The sequence below is a fragment of the Haliotis rufescens genome, unplaced genomic scaffold, assembly GCF_023055435.1.
Source record: "Haliotis rufescens isolate VD_foot unplaced genomic scaffold, xgHalRufe1.0.p SCAF_8, whole genome shotgun sequence".
Classification (NCBI taxonomy): Eukaryota; Metazoa; Mollusca; class Gastropoda; order Lepetellida; family Haliotidae; genus Haliotis; species Haliotis rufescens.
The window spans coordinates 35,199,550-35,217,330 of NW_025964372.1; the positions used below are offsets into that span (position 1 = coordinate 35,199,550).

At 42.2% G+C, this 17,781-nt stretch overlaps 1 protein-coding gene across 1 annotated transcript; it reads left to right on the forward strand.

Annotated features, from left to right (window-relative positions):
• Positions 1–1,129: 1,129 nt before the first annotated feature.
• LOC125377014 lies at positions 1,130–1,759 on the forward strand. Its single transcript, XM_048389796.1, has one exon. The coding sequence runs from the start codon at positions 1,130–1,132 to the stop codon at positions 1,757–1,759; it is 630 nt and encodes a 209-aa protein (XP_048245753.1).
• Positions 1,760–17,781: the final 16,022 nt, after the last annotated feature.

Sequence of the window (17,781 nt, forward strand, 5' to 3'; positions counted from 1 at the left end):
TTTATCGACTGGACCAATGAGGAAGCGGGCAGACATTTTATCGACTGGACCATGGAGGAAGCGGGCTGACATTTTATCGACTGGACCAATGAGGAAGCGGGCAGACATTTTATCGACTGGACCAATGAGGAAGCGGGCAGACATTTTATCGACTGGACCAATGAGGAAGCGGGCAGACATTTTATCGACTGGACCAATGAGGAAGCGGGCAGACAAATTTATCGACTGGACCAATGAGGAAGCGGGCAGACATTTTATCGACTGGACCAATGAGGAAGCGGGCAGACATTTTATCGACTGGACCAATGAGGAAGCGGGCAGACATTTTATCGACTGGACCATGGAGGATGGGGCTGACATTTTATCGACTGGACCATGGAGGAAGCGGGCTGACATTTTATCGACTGGACCATGGAGGAAGTGGGCAGACATTTTATCGACTGGACCCTGGAGGAAGCAGGCAGACATTTTACTGACTGGACCCTGGAGGAAGCAGGAAGACATTTTATCAACTGGACCAATGAGGAAGCGGGCAGACATTTTACTGACTGGACCAATGAGGAAGCGGGCAGACATTTTATCGACTGGACCATGGAGGAAGTGGGCAGACATTTTATCGACTGGACCCTGGAGGAAGTGGGCAGACATTTTATCGACTGGACCCTGGAGGAAGTGGGCAGACATTTTACCGACTGGACCAATGAGGAAGCGGGCAGACATTTTATCGACTGGACCATGGAGGAAGTGGGCAGACATTTTATCGACTGGACCCTGGAGGAAGTGGGCAGACATTTTATCGACTGGACCCTGGAGGAAGTGGGCAGACATTTTATCAACTGGACCAATGAGGAAGCGGGCAGACATTTTACTGACTGGACCAATGAGGAAGCGGGCAGACATTTTATCGACTGGACCAATGAGGAAGCGGGCAGACATTTTATCGACTGGACCAATGAGGAAGCGGCATACATTTTATCGACTGGACCAATGAGGAAGCGGGCAGACATTTTATCGACTGGACCAATGAGGAAGCGGGCAGACATTTTATCGACTGGACCATCGAGGATGGGGCTGACATTTTATCGACTGGACCATGGAGGAAGCGGGCTGACATTTTATCGACTGGACCATGGAGGAAGTGGGCAGACATTTTATCGACTGGACCCTGGAGGAAGCAGGCAGACATTTTACTGACTGGACCCTGGAGGAAGCAGGAAGACATTTTATCAACTGGACCAATGAGGAAGCGGACAGACATTTTACTGATTGGACCAATGAGGAAGCGGGCAGACATTTTATCGACTGGACCATGGAGGAAGTGGGCAGACATTTTATCGACTGGACCCTGGAGGAAGTGGGCAGACATTTTATCGACTGGACCCTGGAGGAAGTGGGCAGACATTTTACCGACTGGACCAATGAGGAAGCGGGCAGACATTTTATCGACTGGACCATGGAGGAAGTGGGCAGACATTTTATCGACTGGACCCTGGAGGAAGTGGGCAGACATTTTATCAACTGGACCAATGAGGAAGTGGGCAGACATTTTACTGACTGGACCAATGAGGAAGCGGGCAGACATTTTATGGACTGGACCATGGAGGAAGTGGGCAGACATTTTATGGACTCGACCCTGGAGGAAGCAGGCAGACATTTTATCGACTGGACCCTGGAGGAAGCAGGCAGACATTTTATCGACTGGACCATGGAGGAAGTGGGCAGACATTTTATGGACTCGACCCTGGAGGAAGCGGGCTGACATTTTATCGACTGGACCAATGAGGAAGCGGGCAGACATTTTATTGACTGGACCAATGAGGAAGCGGACAGACATTTTATCGACTGGACCAATGAGGAAGCGGGCAGACATTTTATCGACTGGACCAATGAGGAAGCGGGCAGACATTTTATCGACTGGACCAATGAGGAAGCGGGCAGACATTTTATCGACTGGACCAATGAGGAAGCGGGCAGACATTTTATCGACTGGACCAATGAGGAAGCGGGCAGACATTTTATCGACTGGACCATGGAGGATGGGGCTGACATTTTATCGACTGGACCATGGAGGAAGCGGGCTGACATTTTATCGACTGGACCATGGAGGAAGTGGGCAGACATTTTATCGACTGGACCCTGGAGGAAGCAGGCAGACATTTTACTGACTGGACCCTGGAGGAAGCAGGAAGACATTTTATCAACTGGACCAATGAGGAAGCGGGCAGACATTTTACTGACTGGACCAATGAGGAAGCGGGCAGACATTTTATCGACTGGACCATGGAGGAAGTGGGCAGACATTTTATCGACTGGACCCTGGAGGAAGTGGGCAGACATTTTATCGACTGGACCCTGGAGGAAGTGGGCAGACATTTTATCAACTGGACCAATGAGGAAGCGGGCAGACATTTTACTGACTGGACCAATGAGGAAGCGGGCAGACATTTTATCGACTGGACCAATGAGGAAGTGGGCAGACATTTTATCGACTGGACCAATGAGGAAGCGGCATACATTTTATCGACTGGACCAATGAGGAAGCGGGCAGACATTTTATCGACTGGACCAATGAGGAAGCGGGCAGACATTTTATCGACTGGACCATCGAGGATGGGGCTGACATTTTATCGACTGGACCATGGAGGAAGCGGGCTGACATTTTATCGACTGGACCATGGAGGAAGTGGGCAGACATTTTATCGACTGGACCCTGGAGGAAGCAGGCAGACATTTTACTGACTGGACCCTGGAGGAAGCAGGAAGACATTTTATCAACTGGACCAATGAGGAAGCGGGCAGACATTTTACTGACTGGACCAATGAGGAAGCGGGCAGACATTTTATCGACTGGACCATGGAGGAAGTGGGCAGACATTTTATCGACTGGACCCTGGAGGAAGTGGGCAGACATTTTATCGACTGGACCCTGGAGGAAGTGGGCAGACATTTTACCGACTGGACCAATGAGGAAGCGGGCAGACATTTTATCGACTGGACCATCGAGAATGGGGCTGACATTTTATCGACTGGACCATGGAGGAAGCGGGCTGACATTTTATCGACTGGACCATGGAGGAAGTGGGCAGACATTTTATCGACTGGACCCTGGAGGAAGCGGGCAGACATTTTACTGACTGGACCCTGGAGGAAGCAGGAAGACATTTTATCAACTGGACCAATGAGGAAGCGGGCAGACATTTTACTGACTGGACCAATGAGGAAGCGGGCAGACATTTTATCGACTGGACCATGGAGGAAGTGGGCAGACATTTTATCGACTGGACCCTGGAGGAAGTGGGCAGACATTTTATCGACTGGACCCTGGAGGAAGTGGGCAGACATTTTACCGACTGGACCAATGAGGAAGCGGGCAGACATTTTATCGACTGGACCATGGAGGAAGTGGGCAGACATTTTATCGACTGGACCCTTGAGGAAGTGGGCAGACATTTTATCGACTGGACCCTGGAGGAAGTGGGCAGACATTTTATCAACTGGACCAATGAGGAAGTGGGCAGACATTTTACTGACTGGACCAATGAGGAAGCGGGCAGACATTTTATCGACTGGACCATGGAGGAAGTGGGCAGACATTTTATGGACTCGACCCTGGAGGAAGCAGGCAGACATTTTATCGACTGGACCCTGGAGGAAGCAGGCAGACATTTTATCGACTGGACCATGGAGGAAGTGGGCAGACATTTTATGGACTCGACCCTGGAGGAAGTGGGCAGACATTTTATTAATTGGACCCTGGAGGAAGTGGGCAGATATTTTATCGAATGGACCCTGGAGGAAGCGGGCAGACATTTTATCGACTGGACCATGGAGGAAGCGGGCAGACATTTTATCGACTGGACCATGGCGGAAGCAGGCTGACATTTTATGGACTGGACCCTGGAGGAAGAGACAGACATTTTAATTAATTGGACCCTGGAGGAAGCGGGCAGACATTTTATCGAATGGACCCTGGAGGAAGCGGGCAAACATTTTATCGAATGGACCCTGGAGGAAGCGGGCAGACATTTTATCAACTGGACCCTGGAGGAAGCGGGCAGACATTTTATCAACTGAACCACTGAGGAAGCGGGCAGACATTTTATCGACTTGACTCTGGCAGAAGTGCAATAGAATGAAGGTCATGCTTCATCCACTTTGGTGAAAGGATTATGATCGTTGATTGTTTCCAATGCTCATTTCTAGTCAGGCTTACCTATTATTTGTTATCAAGACATGGTCAGACGGAGCACCTTTAGAATACAGTACCACAACTATTTGTGAGGACAATCTCTGCTGTAGATCACATGTCTGTTTTTGTGAGAATCCGTTGGACATGCAACTTGCAGATTGTTAGCCTGACAGCTAACTGACAGAGCTATGTCCACACTGTGAAACTAAGTGCAAATTTACCTAGCCATGCCTATGACGTTATGGAACTGAAGGATAAGGGCTGAATAGGTGACACACTTATGAAGGTCAAGGGTTGGCATGGTGTCTCGTGACTTTAGTCTTCGGACGCTTATGAGTGATTCTGATGCCATTTGGCACACTCGTCCCATTCCATAATCTATAAGATACCGAGTGGTGAGGAATGAGCCGATATGGTGCGAAAAGAAAACAGTCCCAGGCATCAGGCACCAGATGTCGACTTGTGGGTAAGCATGAATGACCCTGATTATCGTAAAGCTAGGTTTGATTGATCATAAAGGGGATCCAAGGGCTAAGAATAGTGAGTGAGTGAGTATGGTTTTATGCCGCTTTTAGCAATATTCCAGCAATATCACCGCAGGGGACAGCAGAAATGGGCTTCACACATTGTACCCATGACAAGCGAACACTTTAACAGCTAGGCTACCCCACTAAGGTTAGAGTTCAGTGTAACCTACCAAAACGCCGGCGACATTTGGATGTGTTCAGCGCCAATATAATATACCTTCTAAACTGCATTCCTGTACATAATAATGAAAATTAATGAATCGAAAAAATAATATACGTATATTAGTTCCCATTTATAATCATTTTAGCAATTTGAAATAGAAAAAAATGAAATAAAAAACATATTAAAAATATTAGTATTTTCATAAACTAGGGCTTGCTATTAATTGTTCTGCCACAGGCAATATTTAGTAAACAAATATTAAAAACTGTCAACATCGCTGGGCTAATTCAACGACATTGCGTGTGGAGATGATGGATCACTTAGAGGAGCTTATCCACACTCAATGATTCCTGATGTCACAGGGCATTGTTTCTCTGGTGTGACTGGCAACAAAATGCTACAAATTAAGTCATAGGGTATTGTGACCTGTGTGAAAAGTTTGTGGTACTGTATTCTAAAGATAGGCCGGTCAGACATTCCATGTCATGGTGTCAGAACACCATGGTTTAATATTTTCTGTAGGAGGAATCTGTGCAAGGAAATGATAGATATTGACCATTCACTTCTGATATGTTACTACCTCCGTGGTGTAGTGGATACAGCATCTGACCAGACGGCTATGTCGGTGGTTCGTTCCCCGGCCACATCATGCCAAAAGACATTGAAATATGGTACTTGTTCTTTCTCTGCCTGGCACTTGACATTAAGGGGATAAAACAAGATTTAAGTGTCGATGTACAAACGATCTTTGCGAGGAGATGATCGAAACTCTCATACCTTAACAAAAACTTACGACCTCTTTGGGACCCCCGTGAAGATCCGGGGTAGAATAGGTCTTCAGCAACCCATGCTTGCCGTAAAAGGTGACTACGCTTGTCGTAAGAGGTGACTAACAGGATTGGGTGGTCAGGCTCGCTGACTTGGTTGATAAATGTCATCGATCCCAATTGCGTGGATCGATGCTCATGATATCAATCACTGGATTATCTGGTCCAGACTCGATGACCGCTGTCATATAGCTTCAATATTGCTGAGTGTGGCGTTAAACAACAAACCAACCAACCAACCAACCAACGACCTCTTTGGTCATGTGGACAAGGCATCTGACCTCTGATCAGAAGGTCTGTGGTTCGAATCTCATCACGGGAATTGGAAATGTTATGGCTGCTACAGTAGCACTGTTTTGTACAACGGCACCCTGATCTACAGAAAGTAAACTGTGTCTCAGTGGGGTATCTATGTTAAACTGCAGCTCGCACGTGCGCACCCACGCACACACTGACTCTTGATTTCCACACATTTCTGATTTGTACATTTTGAATGACAATCCGTTGTCATACTCAGACAAGAAAATCCCTTTTGCTTATGTGCAGCACATAGCAAGCTTCTCTTGTATTAGTACAGTCAATAGTGTCAGCTCTTGAGAGTTGCTGATCTACTGTATCTGGACATGCCATGAAGTTTGTTAACCAGGATAAGGCTCCAGAGGGGCTGATGGCTCCTTGCGGTCTGAGGCTGCTGGAAGATGCCAGAAATGAAGACTTCTGTCAATGTATATTCGGTTTTATCCTCTATAATTCTCAGTATCTCGGGACACTGGAAAAGAATGGGTTTGATTGAAGAGGGCGTAAGTTGGCTGGAATCATGGATGTGTTATAACCAAATGAAAATTTGAGGGTATATTAAGGATGTTGAGATGGTAATCAAATATAACGAATGGGTTCTCAGTGGTGGAAGCTCCCTCTGGTCATGTGGTTGCGTGTTATCCTAACATGTTTAGATTTACACAAATACTAAATTAAAATCTGGATTGATATGTTGATCTTGAAATGTTTAGACACGACTAACCACCTCACATCAAATAAAGTGAAAGTTATTTTTCCAAGTTCCATGTTCTCTTGCCTATTATCGACAATGAGTGCAGTGTCAAGTGAAGATGGGAATGAATCCTTAGACATGAGACAACTATGTGGACTTACAAATACTTTTGTCATTGTTAGCCCTAGTTCAGTTAAACATGATGCTTCGTGCAGAACATGTGATCATACACACACAGGGTTTATCTAGGATTCCAGGCCTTTTTGAGAGGCATTTAGAAGTTGGTATACTAAGTAAGGATTAGTTTATGGATGAATAACATTTTTATTACATTGAGGAACAATGTGTCGGTGTAGGTTCTAACACAGATCACTTGCTTGATAACGGTGTTAGAACCTACACCGAAACATCACTCCTAATTGTAATAAAGAAGTTGTTCATCCATCTAATCCTTACTTAAACCGGTAAAGACCTTCGAATTTTGTAAAAGTGTTTTTTCTCTCAAATTAGGAGGTACTTTAACATTGCTTTCAACTTCTTTTAAGTGATATATATAGAATGAGTTATTGGGTTTGTTGTAGCAGTGTTCCAGTTATATCACAGTATGTCAGCTTGATGTAGGTGGAAAGCCCGAAGTGATGCAGGTCTTAGACATGTACCACTTTGGTGAAACATACGGTGCTGGCAAGTTTAGATTTCAGAACCCCTCCCCAGTCCCACATACGTAGTAGGAGCTGACAGACATGGGGATCAGCTGGTCACAATGGGGGACGGAGCTGATGTGTCATCCTACCCCGACATCATGGATAAATTGCTCGTGCTGTTAAAGAAATAAACAATGAGTGGGAGTTGTTTATAAACCATGAGGGGTGCGATAAAACACTGCAGGGAGAATAAACCATGAGGGGTGCAATAAAACACTGCAGGGATAATAAACCATGAGGGGTGCAATAAAACACTGCAGGGAGAATAAACTATGAGGGGTGCAGCCCTTTATGGTTTATTCTCCTTGCAGTGTTTTATTGCGAAATAAACAACGACCACTTGTTTTTTATGTGCGATATCAACAATTTGTACAGCCTCTTTAAGGATGACGATAAAATGTACAAGCTAAAAACATTTACCTGTATTTTAATGATGATGACTCCCTCAATCGAATCCAACCCAGTCTCATTTTTTCACAGACCACTGTGACATACCTGGAATATTGTTGAATGCTGCTTAATACAACTTGCACTTAAACCTACTTCTCCAAAACCTGTGTCTTCATATAATGCTAGTCATGTAAATATTTTGGGAGAGGGATACAAAAGGTGTGAAAACTAGGGCCCTTTCCTTTTCCTAGTGAATGAAATGGGTATAAATCAAACCTGGGGCATGGGTGGCCCAGTTGCTGCAAGTTGCATGTTTTGGGCATGCAAGAAACTATGAGTTCGAATCCTGTTTTGCTGTGGTTATGTTCCTTGATTTGTCATCACTACAATCGTGCTTAAAGGTTCACGTCTGAGATCTGCATCACTTCAGGTTTTCCTCCTACAAGCTGACATGCAGTGATATAACTGGAATAATGTTCAAAGCGACGTCAAAACCAAACTCACTCACTCTAAAACCTACTTCCAATGTATGACATTGTACTTTGGGGCAGATTGGCAGTTCCTAATTCTCACAAACAGTCATCTATATAATTATCTTGAAATAACTTCCTCAATTTGATATTGGGGAGCGAAATACTTTTGTCAGCTGTCAAGATATTTTTAGATTTAAAAATATTTCATTTGCTTGCAATAAACGCTGACATCAGCAGTCTGAATGACTGCTGTGTATGAACTTAAAAAATAGCAGCATGAAGACATGTTTATTCATTTCACAGATAAAACACTCTGAATGACTTCATGAAAAATGAATTTTGATAATATTTATATTTTTCAAAATAATGTCATTTGTTTGGAATGATGTCTATATATTAATGTGTCGTCCAAGTCCCCACAGGCAGAAGTGCCGGGGGGATTGCCAAGGAGCACGTCGAGGTAAGAAACTGATTATTGGACTCCCGTCACCAGAACGTGACATGCATTATTCAGATAATCGTATCTTCTTTTATCTATTAGCCATTACCCTGTAGTTCACAACTTCTTTTAATGATAAATAGATTTTAAATAGATTTTAAATTTAGAGATTTAAAATAAATGAGAATCTAATTTACATGTGAACTCGTGAGAAGTTTAAATTCAGTTGTGTCATAGGGTAATCAATGGACAACAGGATCGGGGGGGAAATGGTGACATTTTTGCTGAGCATTCGAAAAATGGTGATTCATCTTAAACATGTTGAATGGACAATTTTCACTGATCACTGGTTTTTCATGATCACATCAAAGCTACTCACAGGGTGATGATAAAATAACAAGTAGAATTAAGGAAAAATATTTTGTTTTTCTTTCCTAACTCTTAATTATAATCAATGCATTTGTGAAGAGTTGGGGGCTTGTTTTGATAAATAACAGTAGAGCTAATGATTTCTTGATAAGGCTGTACTTCTGAAGCCTTCAGTGTTCTCTTTCATCAAGCTTTGATCGCAACTTTCAAGATGCCTTCATTGGATTAAATTTCTAAATACCAACAATTCAAAGATCTCATCCTGACAGAATTACCTCCAGAACCATTTCTTGTTCACAGAATGGTGGCAGATTAACTCGTAAAGTGGCCTTGTGAAATTAAAAATCATGCTTCAATCTCAACCTTGGCTGTTTGCATAATGCATTGAGGGACAGATGCTTGGCAACTGGACTTCGGTTATGAATGAATCCGATTTGTCAGGTTTTTTACAATGGCAAATACAGGGACATGGTGCAGGTCAGAATGACCCTGGGAGATGTCAGTCAGAACAACCCAACCGAAGTCATTCCAGTGAGTGAAGTGGTTGCTTGGAATGGGAGGCAAATGGGCATGAAAAGAACAGGTTCTCTTTCCAATCATTAACAGGCCGTTCTTGACTCTAGTTTCACCGTGTTAATTTGAAGACTGAATACAGATGATTCAGGATACCAAGTCAGTCTGTAATTACGATGTTTTTTTTAGTTCAAGTGACCTGCCGTGGGCTTATTTAATACTGATGCAGGCGTTACGTTGTGGACTTTGATGTAACCATTTACACATGCTATGGGGCTGTTGTTTAGAAAATTCAACAGGGTCTTCAGTGAAGCTTTTTCAGACAGTCATATTGCCTAATTTTACCCTTAGGTTAGAAACTTTCTGATATTTTGACATGTTAGCGATTCTCAACGATACATTATGACATGATCCACATTATATGCCGGGGGGGATATAGTCATCATCTGGTCTGTCTGCTCGTCCGCCTGTCCATCGGTATTTCATTTCCAGAACATAACTTGAAATCCTTGAAAGATTTTTCATCCAAACTTTGTACATGTATTAAACAGTGCTGCCTTTTGCTATGTAGGATTTTTTAAAGTTTAATTTTTTGGGTTTGAATCTGTTCATATTGGTGTGTACCTGACATTGGAATACAAAATGACGAATCCCAATTTCCCTGGTATTGTTTTGATAGCTCTATAAGTTCTTTTGTATTTAGATAGTATTCAGGCTATTTAGATAGAAATTCTCTCATCAAGTTGGACTTCAAGTAACAGTCAAATGTTTTGTTCTTTCGAATTTGTGGGGGCTGGAGGGATTTGTCATCTTCTGATGATTCTTGTTCATAAGGAGCCGTGTGGGGATTCTGTATTAGAATTGGTCCCAGAAACCTATGCTTGACGTAAGAGGGGACTTAATGGATCATGTGGCTCAACTTGGTTTTGTTTGTTTGTTGTTTAACGCCGCACTAAGCAATACTCCAGCTATATGACGGCGGTCTGTAAATAATGGATTCTTGACCAGACAATCCAGTGATTGACATCATGAGCATCGATCCACACAATTGGGATACGATGACATGCATCAACTAAGTCAGCGAACCTGACCACCCAATCCTATTAGTCACCTCTTACGACAAGCATAGTCGCCTTTTACGGCAAGCATGGGTTGCTGAAGACCTATTCTACCCTGGATTTCATAGGTCTGTCCAGCTTTGTTGATAGCATGTCACCATACCCTGACAGTGTGGATTGTTACTCGTTGTATCAATCATTAGATTGCTTGGTCCAGACTTCATTAATTACAGGTCACCACCATATGATTCGGATTTTGCTGAGTGCATGTTGAACAACAAACAAACACTTATACTCTTCAGAAGGGTGATTTGATGTTTTTCTTCATGTTATTTCTGGGACAATGGAAAATGTACCATAGCAGATTCTGATGACTGATGGAAACAGTTTTGTTTGATGTATCCCCAAGATACTGTAGTTATCTCCCCTTGCATCCATAAGTTTTCTTTTCTTTTAAAGTTAAAAGACTGGACAACTCAAAGCAGTTGCAGTTACCTTCATGAATCATGGCACACCATTTCACTTGAGGATAAAGTACCTCTTGGCATTTAGAATTTCATATGTTATATGTTATAGATTATGGATAATATGACAATGACATTCTTTAAGAACTTGTTTGATACAATATCAATGACATTTTTAACATTTTGACTGGTGTGGTGCTAGGGGATGTTAGATGACATTCTCTGATGCATGGAGGGGAAACTTCTTCCCATCAGATAAGGTGATGGATGAACCGATTATCCACGAACATTTCACAAACGGACTGGTGATGCAGCAAAGCGATGACTCTCTAACCTTGTGATAACCTTTTCACTAACTCTATAACACCCAGGTTTTGTCAGCACCAGGAATAATGGCGGTAACTCCCAGGTTTTGTCTGCACCAAGAATAATGTCGGTAACACCCAGGGTTTGTCTGCACCAAGAATAATGGCGGTAACACCCAGGTTTTGTCGGCACCAGGAATAATGGCGGTAACACCCAGTGTTTGACTGCACCAGGTATAATGGCGGTAAAACCCAGGGTTTGTCTGCACCAAGAATAATGTCTATAACACCCAGGGTTTGTCTGCACCAAGAATAATGTCTATACCACTCCGGTTTTGTCTGCACCAGGAATAATGGTGGTAACACCCAGCGTTTGACTGCACCAGGAATAATGTCAGTAACACCCAGGGTTTGACTGCACCATGAATAATGTCGGTAACACCCAGGGTTTGTCTGCACCAAGAATAATGTCTATAACACCCAGGTTTTGTCTGCACCAGGAATAATATCGGTAACACCCAGGTTTTGACTGCAACAGGAATAATGTTGGTAACACCCAGGGTTTGTCTGCACCAAGAATAATGTCTTTAACACCCAGGTTTTGTCTGCACCAGGAATAATGGCGGTAACACCCAGGGTTTGTCTGCACCAAGAATAATGTCTTTAACACCCAGGTTTTGTCTGCACCAAGAATAATGTCTATAACACCCAGGTTTTGTCTGCACCAAGAATAATGTCTATAACACCCAGGTTTTGTCTGCACCAGGAGTAATGTCTATACCACTCAGGTTTTGTCTGCAACAGTAATAATATAAAATTAAATCCAGGTTTGTCTCAACAAGAATAATGTCTATAACACCCAGGTTTTGTCTGCACCAGGAGTAATATTTATACCACTCAGGTTTTGTCTGCAACAGTAATAATATAAAATTAAATCCAGGTTTGTCTGCACCAGGAATAATGTCAATGACACCTAGGGTGTGTCTGCAGCAAGAATAATGTCTATAAAACACTGGTGTGTCTGCACCAGGAATAATGTCTATACCACCCAGGTTTGTCTGCACCAGGAATAATATCCATTAAATCCAGGTTTGTCTGCACCAGGAATAATGTCTATAAAACACAGGTGGACCTGCACCAGGAATAATGTCTATAAACACCCAGGGTTTGTCTGCACCAGGAATAATGTCTATGACACACAGTGTTTGTCTGCAGCAAGAATAATGTCTATAAAACACAAGTGTTGTCTGTCATATAGCTGTGTGATGAAGGACGATATAACTGAGTGGCTGATATATTGGGATATTGGTTTTATGCTTAATAATCCAAGTGGATGTGTAAATTGCAATTACAATGATTTTTTCCTGAGATTGTCACAGGATTAGTGTCATGTTTTGTGCAAATGCTTCCATTTATGGTGCTTCAAGTATTTCCTCCCCCATTCTACCACTCCTTATTAATGGCTGTATGACTAAATCTTGATCAGGAAACATCACAACTTGGAAACCAAGCTGATGTTTAAACAAATGAACCTGATGCTCCAGGGTAATAGCCATCAGTTGCAGCCTCACTGTGTCCAAAAAATGGTAGTAAATAAAAATTGAGATGCAGTGATTTATATGTCATTAACAAGCCTGTCTTGGTTTTATTTCACTCTGCTTTCACTGGCAACACGAGCTGAAAATTCTTTACTGTTAAATTGATATTTGAATTGAAATTCAATCTCAAATCTTCATGTCAAATCACACTGGGTTGAGCAACGGAAAACGCATCTCACTATAAATTGTCTCCTGTATCGACAAAAACAAGGACAATCCAAGCCAGCCCTCTTTTGTTTATTTTTTTTGCTTTTCTAAGCTTGTTTTTCTAACAATTGCAATCCTGAAAAACAGCATTTTGAATCAACATTTCATTAACGGGGATTGACTAGCGATCACCTTAATGACCTGCCAAGACCTGGCTTTTCCATCGTAAATGATGCTCTTCGATGCATGGAGGGGCAAAAGTCTCCCAGCGCCAGATCGGAGCCTCTGTCTGGTGTGCTCAGCGGATAAACAAGACTTTGTAAGTGCTAAATGGAAAATGCAGATTCATGCCTGATATATACAGAATTTAATCACTTTCTTCCTTCAAGAAAAACACAGTATTCTGTATCTTTCTATGACTCCCTGTGTTGCCAAGAAGACCATTGCCGCCATTACTTCTGGCTTTTGCCATTTCGATCTACTTACTGTGTACAACTTGTCAAAGGGGCTTCAATGGGAATGTTTTGACGGCCATGGTGGAAGGGGGATTAATTAACCCTTGAACTTTCATGTTGTGTATATCAGCCAATTATTTCAATACTTTTTCCGTTCTATGAGCTTTAAAGAGTTAATTCCATATGTTCACTCCATAATGTCCTCTTGTGGCCAACATCATAAAGAAAATATTTAAATTTGGAATTCTTTTTATGATTATATTTTTGGCTAAAATATTTTAAAGAGATCAACATGATTTCATTTAGAGACAGCATTGTGTTCATCTTGGCCACAAAGTTCTGCCATTTACTGTGACATGTTCAAGAAAACACTAATAACCTATGCTTCTCATAAGAGTGAGTGAGTGGGTTTAACTACGCTTTTAAGAGTATTCCCGTTGTATTGTGATGTGTCAGCTTAATGTGGGAGGAATAAGAGGTCTAAATGGTTGTCTTTTTTTTGGTGTCACATTCACTTATCATGAACAATGAGGTGTGAGTGTGTGTGTGGGTTAAGCCTCTCCCTCAAGAGTGGAAGGTTGGGGGTTTGATCCCCGGCTGTGTCATACCAAAAGACGTTAAAAGATGGTACTTGTTGTTACCCTGCCTGGCACTCAGAATTAAGGGGTTAAACAAGGACTGGTCAGCTCAGTCCATATACTGTGTCTGAGTGGTGTATTCATGTTAACCTGCGGCATGGTACCTCAGTGGGCTAGCACTTTAAAATCAGCATTAGTTTGAACTAGTACAAGCAGCCACACACACACCCATGCACGTCACTATAATCTTGGACACGACATTAAGCTACATTTCACCGATGTGTGTGTGTTTGTGTGAGTGTTTGTGTGTGTACTCAGTAAACTGACTCCAAGGCGACCAGACCTTGTTTTTATCCCAGGCAGGGTAACAACTAGTAAAGTCTTTTAGTACGATCTGCCTGAGGATTGAACAACCAATCTTCACTCTTCAGGTGGTCCATTTACAATGAAGTCCACTGTCCCATAGATATATTTGAGTAATTGTTGAGTCAGCAATAATCCAACTACATCATAGGCAAATCAGTGGTTGATAGCAAGAGCTGTGATTCATACCCCAACCCCAACCCCAACCCCAACCCCACCCACACCCATCCCACATCCCCTTAAATCAGTGCAACAAAATCATCCAGGTCACTAACTATTAGTTGACAACTCTTGGTCATGCTTGTGCAATTCATTAAAAACACGACCCGTGAAGATCCAGGATAGAATAGGTCTTCAGCAACCCATGCTTGCCGTAAAAGGCGACTATGCTTGTCGTAAGAGGCGACCAACAGGATCGGGTGGTCAGGCTCGCTGACTTGGTTCATGCATGTCATCGAACTCAATTGTGTAGATCAATGCTCATGATGTCAATCACTGGATTGTCTGGTCAAGACTCGATTATTTACAGACCGCTGTCATATAGCTGGAATATTGCTGTGTGCGGGGTTAAACAACAAACAAACATTAAAAACACGTGTTGCAACCTTTGTCACTCTGAGACTTCCTCCTACATGAAGTAAACACTCACTCACTCACTCTAGTGGATAGAGCGTTTGCCTGGAGAAAAGAAGGTCAGTGGTTCAATCCCAACAAAAAGACATTAAAAGAAACATGTTATGACCCTGACTGGCATAAGGGGATGAAACAAGGACTCGTCAGCTCCATATACACTGAGTGAGTGAGTGAGTGAGTTGGCTTTAACGCCACATTTAACCGTATTCCAGTTATATCACGGCATGTCAGCTCAATGTGGGAGGAAAGCCCCAAGTGATGCAGGTCTCAGAAGTTTACAACTTTGGTGGAACCCACGAGCACGGGTATGGTGCTGACAAACCTAGAAACAAAATTTGAACACACAATCTAAGTTTTTTGGCGTGTCCAAGGGACGCAACTCTGCACAGCAAAACCGTGCCCCCCCCGTGCCCCCCGTATACAGACTGAGCGGGATATTCATGTTAAACTGAACAGCATTAAATTTTGTCTCGCTCTGTCATTGTGAAACAATGGTATACATAGGGTTAAATAGATTAACAGTTCAAGATTTCTAAGATGAAAACAATATTAAACTATGGTGCCTTTGTAAAGAGTTAACACTGATGAAAATAAAAAGTGAGACTTGTTATGGATTGTTTTAGGAGGTAGTGGGTCGTTACAAGGATGCCGTTAATGGTTTATGAATGAATTCATAAGTTTTATTGCTAAGGGTGGTCAATTTATCACGCTAAAAGACGTGGATGTCTCTTCTAGCTGAAGTGCTTGGTAATAATTCAGAGGCAAACAATGATCATTGCCATCCATCTTTAAGGCATTTCCCATTCAATTTTCTTCTCAGTTAAAAGACTTAATAAAGTTTTGTGTTCTTATACATGTTATTAATCTTTGGGTTTGATGACCCTTTAGATATGTAAAGAAATAATGGCTTTTGTTTCGAGACAAAAGAGATATTATGACCAATGTATTTCTATTGTTTTGAACTTTTAAATTGAATTTTCGGCAATTCGATGTTGTCGATGTTTAGAGGATGGTGTCAAGTGAAAGTGAATTTCACCAAAGAAAAATTATTTTTTCAAATAGATAAAGAGACAAATTTTGTTTTGTTTAGTACTTGTTAATTTAGTAAAGAGTCGTGATCATGTTGGTAAAGTTAGGTGAGGGGAGACAAAGAATGTTTGGAGTGGAGTGAGTAATTGTTGAGTCAGCAATAATCCAACTTCATCATAGGCAAATCAGTAGTTGATAGCAAGAGCTGTGATTCATACCCCAACCCAAACCAACCCAACCCAACCCAACCCACACCCACCCCCACCCCCACCCCACATCCCCTTAAATCTGCGCAACAATCATCCAGGTCACATACTATAACCATCCAATTAAAAGAGGTCTTCAGCAACCTATGCTCAGATCATAAGCGACATCTAATTGGATCGGATGGTCTGACTTGGTTGGTAGCATGTGATTTTACCCAGATGAAGTGGATTATTATCAATCACTGGATTGTCTGGTCCAGGCTTGATTATTTACAAACTACTGTCATATAACCGAAATATTGCTGAGTGCAGCATTAAACAAAACGCACACATGTGCACAAATATTATGAAGGTTTCTCATGTTTGATATTTATGATACAGAACCATAATAAAGGTTGCAATAAAGTCCATGATAAGCTGCATGAAAACTCAACAATTGTCGTGGTATGAACTGGAGTGTGGCGCCAATCAACAAACAAGCAAATCTTTTGAAAAGCATGGAGCTGGGTAGTTATTCTGCATTGGAATTTCCATGTGATATTCAGAAAATACTAACACATCAATATTAGAAACTCACCATAAACTGGGATGAGCTTTCTTTTCAGGAAGTACCACTGACCTTTGTAAAATTGGAGACAATTTAACAGGATTAACTCTTTAATTACTGTAAGTTAACCCCCCATCAGTAGGTTAAAACTGTCAAATTATTGAAGTATTGAATTTCACTCAGGGTATTTACAGCATGATTTGGAAAGGGTTATGCCTTTTATTTGGCAGGTAATAAAAGAGTAAAATGTCAACCAGAGCAGTGTGATATATCTTATTTACCACACCTCGCTTGCACCCCTGGTTGGAAACACTGGTTTGATGGTTGGGAGTTTCTGTTTGGGATTGTTTTAGCAATTGGCCACCAGGGGGCTACAGGATGCGCCTACTTATCCATGTGGTCATCAAAGCATCAAATTAGCTACTCGGATTCTTGTGGTCCCGTTAGGTCAAAGGTTAACGTGGATTTACTGAGGAAACTGCGACTGAAATATTGAATGAGAATATACTGAAAATCTAGGACCTGTTCGAGTGCATTTTTGTGTCAAACAAGTGCAGTTAATGGTTGCTCTGATAATAAATTTGAGATGAGAATATACATAGTGTCTAAATGACTTTGTCAGTATTTTAGTACCTCTTTTAATGTGATTTCCTGCTGGAGTTGGCAGAAGTATTTACTCATAGAGTAACCCCTTGTGGTCATGCTGCATACTGGGTTATATCATTTTCTTTCATATTTCAATGGTCAAGTTAATACCTCGGCTTATCTACGGGGTCTTCTTATCTGCGGTCATATACGGTAATAGTTTGAACA